The sequence below is a fragment of the Argiope bruennichi genome, chromosome 1 (genome assembly GCF_947563725.1).
Source record: "Argiope bruennichi chromosome 1, qqArgBrue1.1, whole genome shotgun sequence".
Lineage (NCBI taxonomy): Eukaryota > Metazoa > Arthropoda > Arachnida > Araneae > Araneidae > Argiope > Argiope bruennichi.
In genome coordinates, this window is record NC_079151.1 from 96954645 (window position 1) to 96970639 (window position 15995).

The following is a 15995-nucleotide window of genomic DNA, read 5'->3' on the forward strand; positions in this document are numbered from 1 at the left end:
GAACGGTTTATGAGAAGAACCATTTCGGCTCCTTTGTGGGCGGTCTTTTTGCTGCCATCAAAAATCATATCACAGTCGATTTATAGAGGATCGTATTTTTCTCTCATTCTTAATGAATAAATGCTCACCTGTGATACATCTCCCAAGAGATTTTATTTAAACACCAATACCTCCACAAAATTACATATTAGTCTTGGATTTATACACACCTGGCATAGAAAAGAAAAAGATAGATATTTGCGAAGATGGATTTTATATTTCAGATTTCTAACTATTTCATTCTTTTTATTGTGAGTATAATCTCTTGCTTCCGCAGTTCTGTTGTAATTGACACTTCGCACATCTGACTAATAGTTGTGATAAGGGAAGGAAAAAAATATCCTACACTTTTGAAAATTATATGCATTACCCTTTTTCCCTGCCTCATTATCCTTAAAAGAGATGAACTTGCATCGTCTTCTTACGGTGTGAAGATAAACCATAAGTATGGATATGGGTTCAGAAAATCATCATCATAACAATACCTCGTTTATGCGTCTTTTAAGTATAAAGGAACCAAGTGTTTGTTGATTTTTCAGGAAGGAAGCGACTTGAATATCAATGCTAAAGAAGATCGTCGGATGTCTTGGATAAATGTGATGAGGGATTACAAAGTATATTTAATGTGCTTCCGTTGTGCAGTATATAATCATGAATTATCATTTTCCTTTCAATTTTTTTTTATCATAAAGTTGTCATTTTTCTTCACTAACAAGATCATTCTTGCTTTTATGTAAATATATTTCTGAAAAAAAAATCATTTATTCTGCAAAACCATTTGATTGATTTTTTCGACTATAAAAATTTTGATCAAATGCTTATTTCTGTGCTTATTTCAATATCTGAATTTGAAATTATCTCTTAACAGTAAATAGTCTTGATAATAAAATTAATCTATAAATAGTATTGCATATATTTTGCATAATCGCTTCATTAAATTCATTGTTTTTCCTTATTTTGTCATCAAACGTTCAACTAATGCAGCATTCGTTAGAATTATTTAATGTTGAATAGCTTTGACTTTCTTCAAAAAAGACAAATAAGTAACTTTCTTACAGATTTATGATGTTGGGTCAGTTTCTTAAACCAAATTATAGGGATGTTTGTTTTGCCTTTAATTAATGGAGACGCGCTGTTTCTTTTTAGATATGCAAAAATATGAAGGAAAACTTATCATATTTTCTTATTTTAAAATACTTATATATTATTACATGAAGTGTCTTCCGATTTTTCTTGCTCATAATGCTTTCTGGTTTAAGCTTTTATTTATTTTCTTGACTTAAAAATGTAATATTCATTTAGTGGCTTACATTATAAAATTATAAAAGTATTAATATTTTATCAAATTGTGTACACATGCACATTAGTGTATATACATTACGTTGTATTTATTTGTCAAAATTCTTTCTCTCGCCATTTAAATTCGAAGATTTAAATATATATACTACTTTAATATCTGAATAGCTCGGGCTTTTTGATTTATTCATGCTTTTCCGGATCTAATAATTGTAACTTCATTGTTTAACATTCATCTACATATCACAAGAAAAATACAACTTCAAAAAAGAGCTGAATCATCTCTTTGTTTCAAAAAATCATGTTTTAATGTATAGAATGCTAAAACACTTTCCCATGCTCTTTTCTTTTTTTTTCTTTTACGACTGGGGCACTTCTTTTTGGTTATCGATCATATTTCTATGATACCTATTCAAAAATTTGGTTATTCATCCCTTATTTAGTTGCTAAGAAGGTCAAATAAAAAATATGATAAAACTGAAATTTTAAAATTCATTTACAACTATTATATTATCATGATGAAACCTCAGTTTGCCAACAAAAGCCAAAATTATGTACATAATGACGATTTTAAATTTTGTTTGATATTCTGATGATTTAATGAGAATTATAGAACTTTACGTTTGGATTAAAAATTCTGACTCAAAATTTAGACAAGTACTTTTTAATTCAAATAAATTTCTAAATTTTTTGCACTTTAAAATATTCATTGAAAAAAATTACGCTTAAATTTTTTAACTGCATATTTAAAACTTTTTAAATGTGTAAAGAAGCCGCGTTTAAAATAATCAAACTCAATAAATGTAGCATATTTCTAAAAAGTGCCGATATAGCAACCATTAGTATTTATTGGTAAATATTGGAGAACATTTTATAGAACGTATCAACCCCTTAGTGGTCCCTTTCTGCTTGAACAATAAATGGTCTGCTCGGAAAACACACATCTTTCATCTCTTTTGTAAACTTCCACTATGGCTCTAGCTAATGGTAGACATTTTCGAGGTTCCTTAAATCAACACGGGATGTAAGCTAGCTCATTTATTTGAACCTCCCGCGATAAAAATCCCTCAATATACTAAGTGATTGTGAAACGATATCTAAAATGACCGTTCATTTTTAAGAGTAGCTATTTCTTTAAACGAATGACTTCTGGAACTCTTTATCCTATCTTTTTTGCTTTTTCAGTTGTTTCTAAGCAAATAATTCTCTGTTCCGCTTAGAATCACATGTCAAGTGTAAAGGGAATCAATGTACTTTACTCAAAATGTTCCTTCCGATCCAGTATGTTAAAAACATCTCAAATAACTGCATTTCGTATTTTCATTCCATTTATTTCAACTTTTATTGTTTCTGAAATGTTTCACACTGAGTTTGATGTCATTGATATTAATAAAAGAACTGATACTTCCACCTTTTCATGACTATAACGCAGAATGTGATATTTTATTTCCTTTAAAATACCAAAACTTTGCCATTAAATTCAGATTATTTTAAAACATTTGTTTGCTACGAGAATATGGCTTGCAATATGAAAGAAGCTCGTTAACTTTTATTACATATTCACTCAAAATATTTCAAATAAAATGCTAAGAAAATTATTACATTAATCAAATTTTCGAAATGCTTTATGTTCTTTTTTTAAGTAAATATCAATTAGATTTTTAATTTAGTGATTAAACTGAATTAACTTTATAAACTACTTCCCTATATAAAATTAATATAAAAATTTTATGTAATCTATAATTATGAACTGCATTTAAAAATATATAAACTCATTTTAATTTTAAAAATAAAAAAAATGATTTTAAATTGTATAAAAATCGATTGAAAAAAATTCTTCTATGCATTTAAACATAAAATGTATTTTATTTCCTTTAAAACACCAAAACTTTGCCATCAGTTTCAAATTAAAGCATTTATTTGCGGTTAATGGTAGACATTTTCGGGGTCTCGTAGACATTAGTCTCGTTAACTTTTATTACATTTTCACTCAAAACATTTTAAATAAAATGCTAAGAAAACTATTGTACTACATTAACCAAATTTTCGAAAGTCATTATGCTTTTTTAATGCAAATATAAATTAGATTTTTAATTTATAAAATTAATTCAATTTAATCACTACACTACAGCTCGATCTTGGATTTTTTAAATAAGATCCGTTTTATAAAACTAATATTAAAATTTCATATAATCTAGAATTGCAAGTTACATTAAAAATTGTTCATTTTATTTTTTTTTAAATGTGTAAAAAATAATTGGAAAAAATTCGTTCATGCAATTAAACATAAAATTTTCCTTGTTATTAAATATTCAAATCATGTGAAAGAAGTTTGTCGCTAAATAATATTGATTCTTGAATTATTAATATTGTCTTGATGCTATTTATACTTAAGTGGCGAAATATTTTATTCATTATATAAGCAGTTCCCAATCGTGCAGGATTAATTTCGTTTCCAGAATTATTTTCTCTTCGGCTTTTTATGTGTAGGCAACTGTATGATGGAAAAGACATCCAAAATATAAGAATAAGAGACTAACACATTGTTCAACCATTTATTTCTTGGTGAACCAGTAAAACAAGTAAAATAACCTACCTCTAAAACTCGTATTCACCCATAACTAGATGGAAAAATGCTGCATTATTTTTTTCAAAATGTTGATGTTTTTTATCTGTGGGGGAGTCCATTTCCAGGGCCATTAGTTCTTAATAGTTCTTCAGAATATATAAATATCTAACCGCTGGGTACAATCTGCTTTTATAAACCACTCAAGAGAGCATTTTATTATATAAGAATAATATAAAGCTTTATTTGAAAAACCAATTTACGATTTTGTTTTTATACTGCACACGAATCGAATACTTCTATGAATTTAGAAGAAAAATGTTTATATTTAATGCATTCATCTTTTGTTAAAACCAAATGATCTGTTTAAATTCCGTATTAAGTAGAAATATCATTACTAAAAGTTTTTTTTTAAACATAAAAATATTTAGTTTAAACCATTCCTATTTTGTAATTCCATTTTTAAATACCATCGTATTTTAGTTTTATTCAACTCGATATTTGCGTTCTTTCATACGAATTTAAAATGGACAAACTAAATATATAATTTGTATTCACCCAATCCCAAAACTTTAATCGAAATTCTAAAAATCTCGTTACTTTCAAATTGTTTTTTGATTGCATATTTTTGCCTAGGAAAGAAAACATTCATCACTTTCATTTCACTTTTTCCAGCAAGTCTGCTCTTTCCGTGAATCTAGTACTCTCTAGATGCCTGATCTAACAAAGTAACATTTACTGCGCTTCTTCTTTTTGTGAAAAAATGTGTAAATAAAACCAAATGAAAGAAAGCAGGAATGAAAAGCAATCCAGTAGTTTTTTGCTCTTTTGGCTACTCAATAACATCCGCCCTAATGGTCGAGAAACAAAATTAAGGTTTGAGCCTCTGCGGACCCATAGTCACTGAAGGAAATGACATTCCCACTAGAGAAAAGCAGACGCCATGTCTAATGCGTGGGAACAGGGCTGTTAAAGGAAAGAAAAAAAAAAGCGAGAGGGGGAAAATGCGAGTGTGAAAGATTTGAAATTTCAGAAGAAAGCCAGAAAGATTTATGTTGGAGTAATTTATTAGAATTTAGTTCAAAAATTTTGTTAGAATCTCAAGATAATTTTTTTTTCTCCTGAGCGTGTAAATTTTTGGAATTATGTAACAACGTTTCTTCGTAGAATTAAAAAAATAAAAGCAGATTTATGGCATACGACGAATAAAAAACATAGGAAAACATATTTATATATTTTTAATCTGAAAAAATTTGCCTGTTTCCTATTCTAGTATTTCCTATTTGTCCTTTAAGGATACGATAAGAGAATCAAATATATATTTGATTCTCTTATCGTACATATATATGCTATGTATTATATTTATTAATCTATTAATAACGCCTGATTTTCTCTGACATGTTTCCTAAACAGTAGTGCTACTGTATTTCGATAACATAAAATTCATTTAATGCAATTAATTTTAGAAGCAGCATTTTTTCTAATTTAATAAATTTTCTGATGTTTCAATAATTTATGAACAAAGAATTCCTATAAATTGAAAGTAAAGCACTCGTATACTTTAGTATCAGTTATCATGATCTAGAACCTTTCCAACATAAAATTTTATTTTGCTAATATACAATGTATATAATTTCACTGTTATAACTTGTTTCTTCAAAACTAATGCAACATAGCGGAAATTCAATTTTTTAGATCTCTGTTTTTATATTATAAAACATCTACCAGTACATTAATAAATTGCATTAATTCTCTGAAGATTATAAAAAAATAATTTCCAGTCGAAATATATTACAAATATTTCAAATATAAATTATGCCGCATTATTTTTTAACATAAATTTTAATGAATGTGACAATGCATTTGAATTAGATGCCTTTCATTCAAACCGCTAGTGAATGAAACATCTAAATATATCGAGTGTTCTAAGCTATCTTTACGAATTCCGACTGTAATAAACTTTAATCGCAAATATTTTTCAGTTGTGATAAAACAACTCGTAAAGTTTTGCTTCCGCACTCATATCTGATAATATGTGTACTCCTAGTTGCACTGGCAATGACAAGTCAATATTCAATTTCTTTCTATTTCCATCTTTTCTATTTCAGTTTCTATCTATATAAATTTTCAATTTCTTCAGCAATTTTATTGCTACATTTTTAAATGTATTTAGCATGTGTTTCCTGAGGTCTGTAACCACTGATTCGTATACAAATTGGTTGCGTACAAATTCGTGTACAAATTGGTTGCGTACAAATTCGTGTACAATTGGTATCGGACTTTGTGCCTAAGAGCCAGGCTGTTTGTGACTACCTGTGGCGTGGAAATCAAATCTCCGTTATAAGGAAGACAACATTTTATAAGCTAACATGTTTCATGCTGTAAATTGTATATTTATGGTTTTGAAGTGTAAACTTGCAAAGATAAGTTATGGATACCCGATATATTAAGGAACACCATCCTTTGATTAAATCTTTTGCAGATACATAAAATATTTTATCCATTTAGTTTGAGGTAAAATTGTAATTCAATGCCTGGTTATACAACAACGATTTCTATTCATCCAGAATGAGATACGAGTGCAATTCAATACCTAGTTAGATGGTAGATACGAGAAATTTCAATTTGGTGAATGACCGTGGCATTCTCGACGTAAAGAATATTTATTCAAATAAACACTTAAAACTCATTACTCTTCTCCAGAAGGGTGAGAGTCGTGCTCAAAATGTGATTATTTTTGAGTACTTTTCCATATTCGAATCATTACCGATATCGATAAAAGATGGTACGCGCATCGATTGCTTTTCCCTATAATATCCCCCGGGCTTCTGCGAGATTTATGGATCTTCTCCATCTCTGCTGCCATAAAATTTATCCGGAGCTGTAAAACAACATTAAATATTCAAAACTTTTCCATTATTCCAAATTGCGCATGTATGTCAGTCATTTTTAGATACGCAAATGGACGAATCCCCCGGTGAGATGGGGTGGTCGGGTCTAAAGCGAAATCCATTTCATTCGCGTAGTATATTTCGTGTCGCAGTTAAAGTGTCTCGTGAGGATCAACCACTTTAATTGTCAATCAGTTTGAAACTTGCAAATTCAACGGCGACACTGAATTTGCAAGTTTACTCAAATACCATAGATAAGCGTAGAAATTTATTCATTCAAGGCTAGAATTTGACATCCATGGTGATTTATTTATGTATTCACAAGATAGTAATTATAGATAGCTGCAATTAAGACTGTGATATGTAACTATTGTTACTCTCTGGAAACGGATCCGTTTCTCACTATTAAATGATAAAAATATGATCGCGCGATATCACCCACGCTGTCGTTATTGAATCAAAGTATCCGATTATAAGTTGAAAAAGGAAATACGGCTTGGAAAAATAAAATAAAGTAATTGTTACACCTATCTAGCAATTTTGGAAGATTTTCTTAAAATTATATACTGCAAAGTTATGTTTTATTATCAGTTTCGCATCAATATACAAAATATAGAAAACAAAATAAAATTTAATAACTTTGGAATTTTTCAAGGGTTACTTAAAGGTTTTAATTTTTCAATAGTTCATACAGGTTGAAATTTTAAATGATACAAATAATATGTGCCATACAACATGATTTAAATATATCATGCACTTATTATAAGTATATAAATCTTTATGCATTTCATATTACTTTTTAAAAATAATACCTAGAAGAGATTTAATTTTCACGACTACTATAAAATATACCAATTTTATGTGATTCTATGAGAACATAGCTTTCAAGATCTCAGCAACGTTGTTCTTAATAAGCATTTTAATATCTGCTGTTTCAAAAAAAAAAAAATTAAAAAAAAAATTGGTCAATTGATTTAAAATGAAGATTGTCTAATATAATATGCATAGTTCATAAAACTATTTTAAATGTTGCCACTTTTGAAATTATTTTATAAACGCTGTTTTATTCTTATATTTTAAGACTGTAATTTCATTTGCTGATTATTCTTTAATGATTGAATTTTTTGTTTATGTGTTCTTAATCATCATCATTATATGCAATGTATTGCTCACTTAAAAAGTTTCATGTCAATGCTCTATTAGATAACCATGTAATAACCTATTAATTAACCATGTAAAAAGTCTAATAATTTCAAATAAAATGTTGGTATAAATTTCAAACTCGAATCTAAGACTTTTTCAAAAATTCATATTGCTAAATATTCAGTTCAAAGTCTGAAGTATATTTTCTTACTGAAACAATTCTATTCTGCTAAATACAAGATTTTTTTTATTTTATTAAGATAATCACATGTTAAAATTAGACAATTTTATTATTAAAACTTTTGAAGATTGTGTTCATAAACAAAAATTTTGATTAAAAAAAAAAGGGAAGGAAAGAATGCATTTTTGGTTTTCATTTTAAATATAAAGCTATTATAATTCCAAAAACTGAACCGGAAACTTTTTAATATGCAGAGAGAAAGAGCAGGAAATGCATTTTTATCGTTTTAGAAAACAACGCTACAATTATAACCCCAAACATTGAGCGACCAAATTTTTAAATCTTCATAACGAAATGGAAAAACATTCAAGGGGCAGGAAGCTTATATTTTTTTTATCATTTTTAAAAAACAAGGTTGCTTATTCCAAAAAAATTGAATCGGGAACTTTTTTAGCCTTCTATGAGAAAAGTGTCACCGAACACTTTTATGGATCGTTGTTGATCATTGTCAACAATAAAGTTGCTTGGATTTCCGAAAAAGTATCCTCCTGTTGCATTTCCGTTAAATAAACTTTCTTCTTGAGGAAAACCTACTTTAAAAGCACTCTCCTCGACGAAGTAAAAATAATGTAAAATCAATATTTACTTACTTGAAGAAAGTCTCTCAGTTTATTCACAATTTTCTATGAATATTTTATGTTGCAAAACTTTATATTCCGGATCAGAAAGCTTTCGCTATATTTTTGATTTGCTTTTTTAATGGATGGAGGGGAAAAAAACCTAAGTTTACTGGCGTGGAGTACACAACATAGGATAACAACAGAATGTAAGATTTAAGGTTGTAATCATGCTGGGAACTCTAAAATTTGTTTTCTTTGTCATCAGGAAATTTTGTTTCATTCATGTAAATAAATATCTAAAATATTTTTTATATTTTATATTTCAGAAAAAAAAAGGATTTTATCATTTTAATATTTTGTAGAAATTAAATGCATTTAAAAAATATAAGAAAGACTGAACTAAACTTACTTTACATAGCTTTATTTTCGCTTCAGAAAATTCATCTTTTTTGTTCTAAATGTATTGTAAGTCGTATTTTTTGTCGATAAACAAACTAAATTTAATGCATAATACATTTTTTCTACAATCAGTATTCAAAATTACTTTTGTTTTAAAAAATATTATAACGTTTTTGAAATAAATTTTCATAGAACGGAGAAAATTTTCAAAAATTCATTACCTTTAATACATATATATAAAATAATGTAAAACTCTTGTAGAAATATTCCATTCATTTACATTCAAGTTCTAATACAAGAATTCTTTAATTTTTATTAAAATCTTTCAATTGCAAAGACGTATTTCACTTTCACTTACATTTAGTACATATGATTATATTTATTCCCTATTTCCTCTATCACAAAATACCTATTTGGTTACAAATAGACTAAAAGCCAGTCCTCAATTAGATTTGCATATTCTAACTATGAATCATTAGTCTGAGAGTTTTCCTGTAGAGAAGTCTCCGCAAGAAAGATAAGCATTAACTGTCTACTTCGCGAACTTCTCTACCATATATATTGCAGAGGAATAATCATCATCTTATTTTCTGTTTTTGAAATAGAAAAAATTGGCCAAACCCTGAAACAGGTTTAATAAACTGACGAATGAATTATTTCATAATAGTATTCTCGGTAGAAGTTATGAATATATTATCTCTATATTTCAATTTTATTTTAATTATTTTTAGTTCTATTTAGGGGAGTATTATTTGTTTAACCTAAAGAAATATAACCGACAATGGTTCACGAAAGGGATAAATACTTTTGTATATTATCATGGTTATTATCAGAATTTTTGAGTTTCCTTTTGACAGTAAATTTACCAGGCGGGTTATTTTAACTGATTTTGAAATTTCACGAAAGAAATTAAGGAAATTATTTTTTATGCTACTTATACTGATTTTTATTCATCCAATGATTTATTAAACTTTGTCTTCTTCTCATTTTGAAGGTGTATATGGTATACTTACCTTCGCTGGTACGAGTCTATTTAACGCATTGTGAAATAACAATTAACTCAAAGAAGGTGTCTTTGTTTATGCGCTACGTATGTGTGTGTTGATGTTCCTGACGTAAAAAGTAGATAAGAACTGAAAGTCTATAAAGCATTTACATAATAATTATAATGTAATGTAATGTTAGATATTATACTTTATGTATATACACATCTATTAGTTTTAATTATATGGTTATGGGTATAATTAAACCATTTTTAAACAAAATGATGATTTTGTATTTGATTAAATAGACTCATATGGTAGAGGTATGCATATAAGAAATTTCAGTAAACACCGTTAATGTGATAATCTAATGATATTAATTTGTAAATCACTGGAATAGTTTTTAAAACCGCTTTAAATAACTGGAAATAGTTTCCAAAAATAAATACAAAATGCGACAGAGAAAGACTGATTTATTATTTAGTCTCCCAAAATGAGTAGAAAATGTAAAAGAACAGAAAATAAGTTATATTTTATATACAAAATATTACAATTTATTATAACAGTATAATCAATAGAAAGATTGGTGAAGAATAAATAGTATTTGCCGTGAAAAGTGTTTTACAAAATCTGCAGAAGTTCCATCATCATATAATCTGTATTTTGTGCTCAGATTAAACATATGCATCTATCAGAAATCCGTTCCTTCAAATAATTTATCCAAAGTATAAGTAAATAATTTTAGGGAATTGGGAAGTAGGATAAAAAAAGTAAGAAATCCTTGGAGACCTTTTCAGAATTTGATTTCTGAATATAAGTACATGTAATCCATTTGCATTTGGACATTCTGAGTTTTTTTAATACGTTAATGCAGACAAGAAACAAAATATGTAAATATTATAAAAAGTATGCTTTCGTTAAATATGTTGCCTTTATTATTTTAAACATAATATTTCAAATGTTTATTATTGCTATAATAAATGAGCTAGAGTGAATCATAAGTTTCACTCATAAATTTAAAATAAAGTTTTAGGCAGAATTGCTTAGAATCTAATTATTATTTTATTACTGTTTGATTAAAAACTTCATGTTCATGACATACTTTAATTTTCTTTCCAGCCTGCTCAATGGAGAAGCAGAGCTTCGAACTGGTCACGGGTTACGTCTTCACTGCCCCCGATGATACCCTAGAACTAGTCCCGGGCACCTTGCACCTCACCGAATGCCTCTCGTACTGCCGCCACAACACGTCCTGTCGAGCTGTCAATTTCGAGACTGGCCTCTGTGTTCTCTTCAGCTCCAGCGCTTCGGACAGGCCCGACGCACTCACCTCATCTGAATTCCCCGTCTTTACCATCTACGCCCAGAAGATATGTCTCAACGGTTAGTACCTTACATGTTCACAAACAGATCACACGATCATCTAATAATATTAGTTTAATTAATCATGTAATTAACATTGGTGCGGACCGTACACAATTTAATGGGTTATAAAAATAAGCACGCGATTAATTAACATAATATTTTTAGGTTAGTAATTTAACTGCGGAGTGCCTGAGGGAAAAATTGGTCATTAAAATAAAACCAAAAAAAAAAAGTAACTAGTTCTATTAATAGTTTCCATAATATGAACAGAAAGTCATACAGACGAATGAATGGATAATCATACTTAGTTTAAACGGTTTTCTAAAAGTTATTACTCATACACTTCTTTGGAGAATCAACCAAGCCAGAAGAAAACATGACAGACAAATCAAGTCTAAAATTTTATCATATTACAAGGCTAGAAGCTCTGAATTTTATAATATTACATTTATTTTTAAATTATAGAATATATTCGAAATTCTTTATTATATACTCGATATATTATTTCCTTTTAAACTGAATTGAAAAAATAAATGCTGTAGTATTTATATCATTTGTTCCTCAAAGAACTAAAAATGAATGATATAGCATCCGGGCTTGAAAATGTGTTAAAAGAAAATATTTCTATTGATAAAATTTAATTGAACCATTCACTCATGGCTCGAAACTTTGTTTTTCTAGACTCCTAAATTGCATGATAATTTATTGAAAATTTTAGTGCCATGTCATTTTAATTGTGGAATAATTGGTTAAAATCTTCTCTAATCTTGTTATAGTATTATTTGGGACGTTTTTTCCATTTTGACTGTAGTCACAGAATAAGGACGGCAAATCAGCAAATCAATTTAGAACCCTTTTCAAAATTATACTCCACATAATTAAATGAAATAATGGATATGCGTGCTTTATGTCCTGCATAAATTACATGTTTGTAATAAATTCACAATCCTCTGATCCCTAGGTCGAAATTCTGCTACATCTGTTTGTGTCCAGTCCAACGTGGTCTTGAACACAAACAAGCAGTTTTGTGCTTTAAAAATTTTTAATTTAATTGCCTTTAATCTACTCCGGATATTTTAGATATCATAACTAATCGGGAAACAATGGCGTATTTCCAACTAGATATCTGTCCGCGGTCGCTTCAGCTATAGGCCTCTGGGGAGACAGACCGATCAAATGGTGCCTATAGTCTCATTTCCAACAAAATAAATTTGTAAAAAAAAGTGCAAATTATATTAATCACAAAATAATACTGCATACTAAAATTTCTTCAACTATAACAAATTAGGTTTCTTTCTATTTCATTACATTCACTTAGTTATTAAATCATTTATAAGTACTGTAAGTCTATTTAAATAATATTATGCATAAACATGACGAGTCATAATGAATACATAAACAAAGAATATATAGGAATTTTTTGATAGAAATAAAAGTTTAAATTGAAAACACTTTGTAATGTGATATCAAATTGAATAATGATAAGAAAGTTTCGTACTATGTAACATTTGGAACCACAAAATGCCAAAATTAGCTACTAGTCAGAAATCACTTAGACTCTTGCTATTAAGTCTCGACAATATTTTAGATAGAGGATACAACATTAAGAAAACTATTACAACAGATGAATACAGCATAACACTTGAGATAACAAACATACTTTCAGTAACTGAAAAATAAAATTTGGTTGGAAACTAAAAATAATGCAGAATGGATTGATTGAAAACATTTTTAATTTGATGATTATTTCTTTTTGACAAATGATTTCATCAAAACTTCATCTCAGTAATTTGTAAAAATATTTGGAAAAAGTTAAAAGTTTGGTCATCTTTTATCCATTAGGATTAACAGAAGAAATTTGGGAAATAATATTTTCTGATTAACAAATATCCTCACGACTTAATTCCTTCCAATTGACTGCTCTTAATCCTCCTATCTCTTAATAATTAATCGTTTTTATTACATTAAAAATATTTCGATTTCTGAAATATTTTATCATTTCTGCTCTCAAAATAGAAAAAAACAGTGACTTATTTCGTTTGAAATTTATTATAAATACTTGATGAACGATTGCGAGTTTTCTCTTGAGATTTAGAAAAGACATTTTGGATCATAAATGAGGGAAAAAGAATTATTAGAATTCCTAATGTAATAAGAAAAAAAGATGAGTAATATAAAAATTAAATAACTTCTTCCCGTTTTCTTGTAATTGCTTTCTTATTTCGTCAGATTTTCAATACTTTTCTTCCATATAAATTCCTTCAGTGCAGATGTTTTTAATCTTGAATTTCATCAGTCGCTTCTTTCAAATGTCTAGTCATCTGAGCAGTTAATCAGTGAACATATTGATTGGGACCAGGCTATTTTGATTGGATTAAAGATACTTCTTTCTTGAGTCACGTCTTTTCTATTTTTATGATAAGAAGAAGGTCATATTTGATCCAATTTTTTGTCAGCAGATCAGTTAAAAATCTAAAATAATGAGAGAGATCCGTAAATTATCTTACTGACAAGTGGACTGTAAGCTCATTAAGTTAATGACAAGCAACCTGGGTATAATGAACGTAAAGCAGCTGATTTTTGAAATGGCTAATGATCGACAACCAAAAAAAATGCATTCATTAGTGAGTTAAAAATCTAGTGAAAACTGCATTCAAATGTATTTTTCATTTGCTGATATTTCTCTTGTTACTCAGTTTTGTACTTGTTTTTGCGAGGATCAGTGCGTCATGTTACACAAAATACATTTTAAATTTGTTCTTTAAATTTTATGGATAAGAGCATTACATTTCTCAAGATTTAACAAATAAGAATTATATGTTTATTTTTAACAGAAGGCAATTAATGATACATTTTTAGTAAAATTTATCAAAAAAATTAATAAAGCGTTTTTACTACTGATTACAGTAAAAAAAAAAAAAAAAAAAAAAAAGCTGTTTTTATAATTAAGAATTTTTGCTGCTCTTTTTTTGTCTAAAAAATTATCAATCTTTAATTTTTTATTGAAGTTTCTAATATATTTGCAGTTCGTTAAATGGTTTCCAATTTAAAAAAAAGTATTAAATAATTCCGAAAAATCATTTCGTATTGGAACAGTAAAATTTTTTGATATCGAATAAAAATTTTCGAAAATGCTGTCTAACTTATTAATCAATATTCCGAGCTTGATTCACGGTTATATAAAAAAAAAGCTTAAAAATGTTTGTAAAAGAATCTATTTCAAAAAGTAGGTGAAGCAATAAATCTTTCTTTCTCTTAATCTGTTGAGCTTTAAGTGTATCCGATAATGCTTCAATTTCGATAATGCAATTTCGATTTATAGTGGAATCCATAATATATCATATAATTTTAAAGAGTTGTTTGATATTTTTCCATTTTATTTATTAATTATGGCTTTATACCAAATTTGAAATTTTATCCTCGAATTAAGCGAGTATTTTTATATATAATTCTATATTGTTTAATTTAAAAAATCCAGTTAATACCCTGATCTGAATTGCATGATGAATATAACCAATTTTTTAAATATTGAAATCATTTTAAATTACTTATTACTTTTAGCAAAAATGTCTCTCAAATTAAGTGACAAAACTGGCTTAGAATCAACAAATTTTTAACAATCGGATTCTTAAAAGAAAATATATATATATATATATATATATATTCACCTGGTAATAATATGCACCTATCTATACAAGGAAAAAAAGTTTTTAGCCACGGTGGATATTTATTGACAGGTATTGCCATGAAAAACCAGAAATTTAATATGCAAATAGTAAAGAGCTTAAGAAACGATCGCCCGAGGAGTTCCCATTTCAATGGGATTCAGCTGAGGAGAAATATGAGATTATGTAAAGAAATAAAAAGGATTTACCCAACTTCTTTTTCTACATATAATCAGAAAGGAGGAAAAGAAAAAAATGAGATATATCATGCGCGTCTGTCATCATTAAAACTTCCTATATTAACTTAACTCGTCACAGTCAGTCCTGTCTACTTCGAGGGGCATATTGAAAATCCCTCTCTTCACAATAAAATTCGTTTTCATTCACCGAAAATCCAAAACATATTGGATATCAAATCTAATTTCCGGTCTCCTATTCCAGTTTGTTCCACAATGTTTGGTACCATCCCACGTGAAAGAAGATCGTTTTTAATATCCTCATTGACCGAGAAAAGGATTTTCTTCTAGAGCCAGAGGGAATGGCAAATTTAATAACGGTAACTTTGTCTTGGGTATTTTAATATCGTTATTCCACTATATCCCTCCCCCACTCTCCTTTGCCCTTCCAGGCATGCGCTGTGTTTGTCTTTTTTCCCCTTTTCTAAAAATGCACTTTCAGCGATTTTTTATGGTACTTGTGCTTTATCCTTCACCGCTTGAGGAGATATTCGTCACCAGGGAGCAGCCAGAGATGCGTTTTAATCAGCTTCGGAACGATTTTCCTGAGCAAGTGAAACGAGATCTTTTTTGATAGTGCGCTTTAATTAGGATTTAATTAGTTGCTGAGC

The 15995-nt window shown here is 28.3% G+C and overlaps 1 protein-coding gene across 1 annotated transcript in view; it reads left to right on the top strand.

Moving 5' to 3' along the window:
- LOC129981211 (uncharacterized) overlaps positions 1-15995 on the top strand; it is a 227903-nt gene that overhangs the window by 82706 nt on the left and 129202 nt on the right. Inside the window, exon 2 of the mRNA XM_056091956.1 lies at positions 11238-11501. Within this exon, the coding sequence (XP_055947931.1) occupies positions 11238-11501 (264 nt within the window). The remainder of the gene's footprint in view (positions 1-11237; positions 11502-15995) is intronic.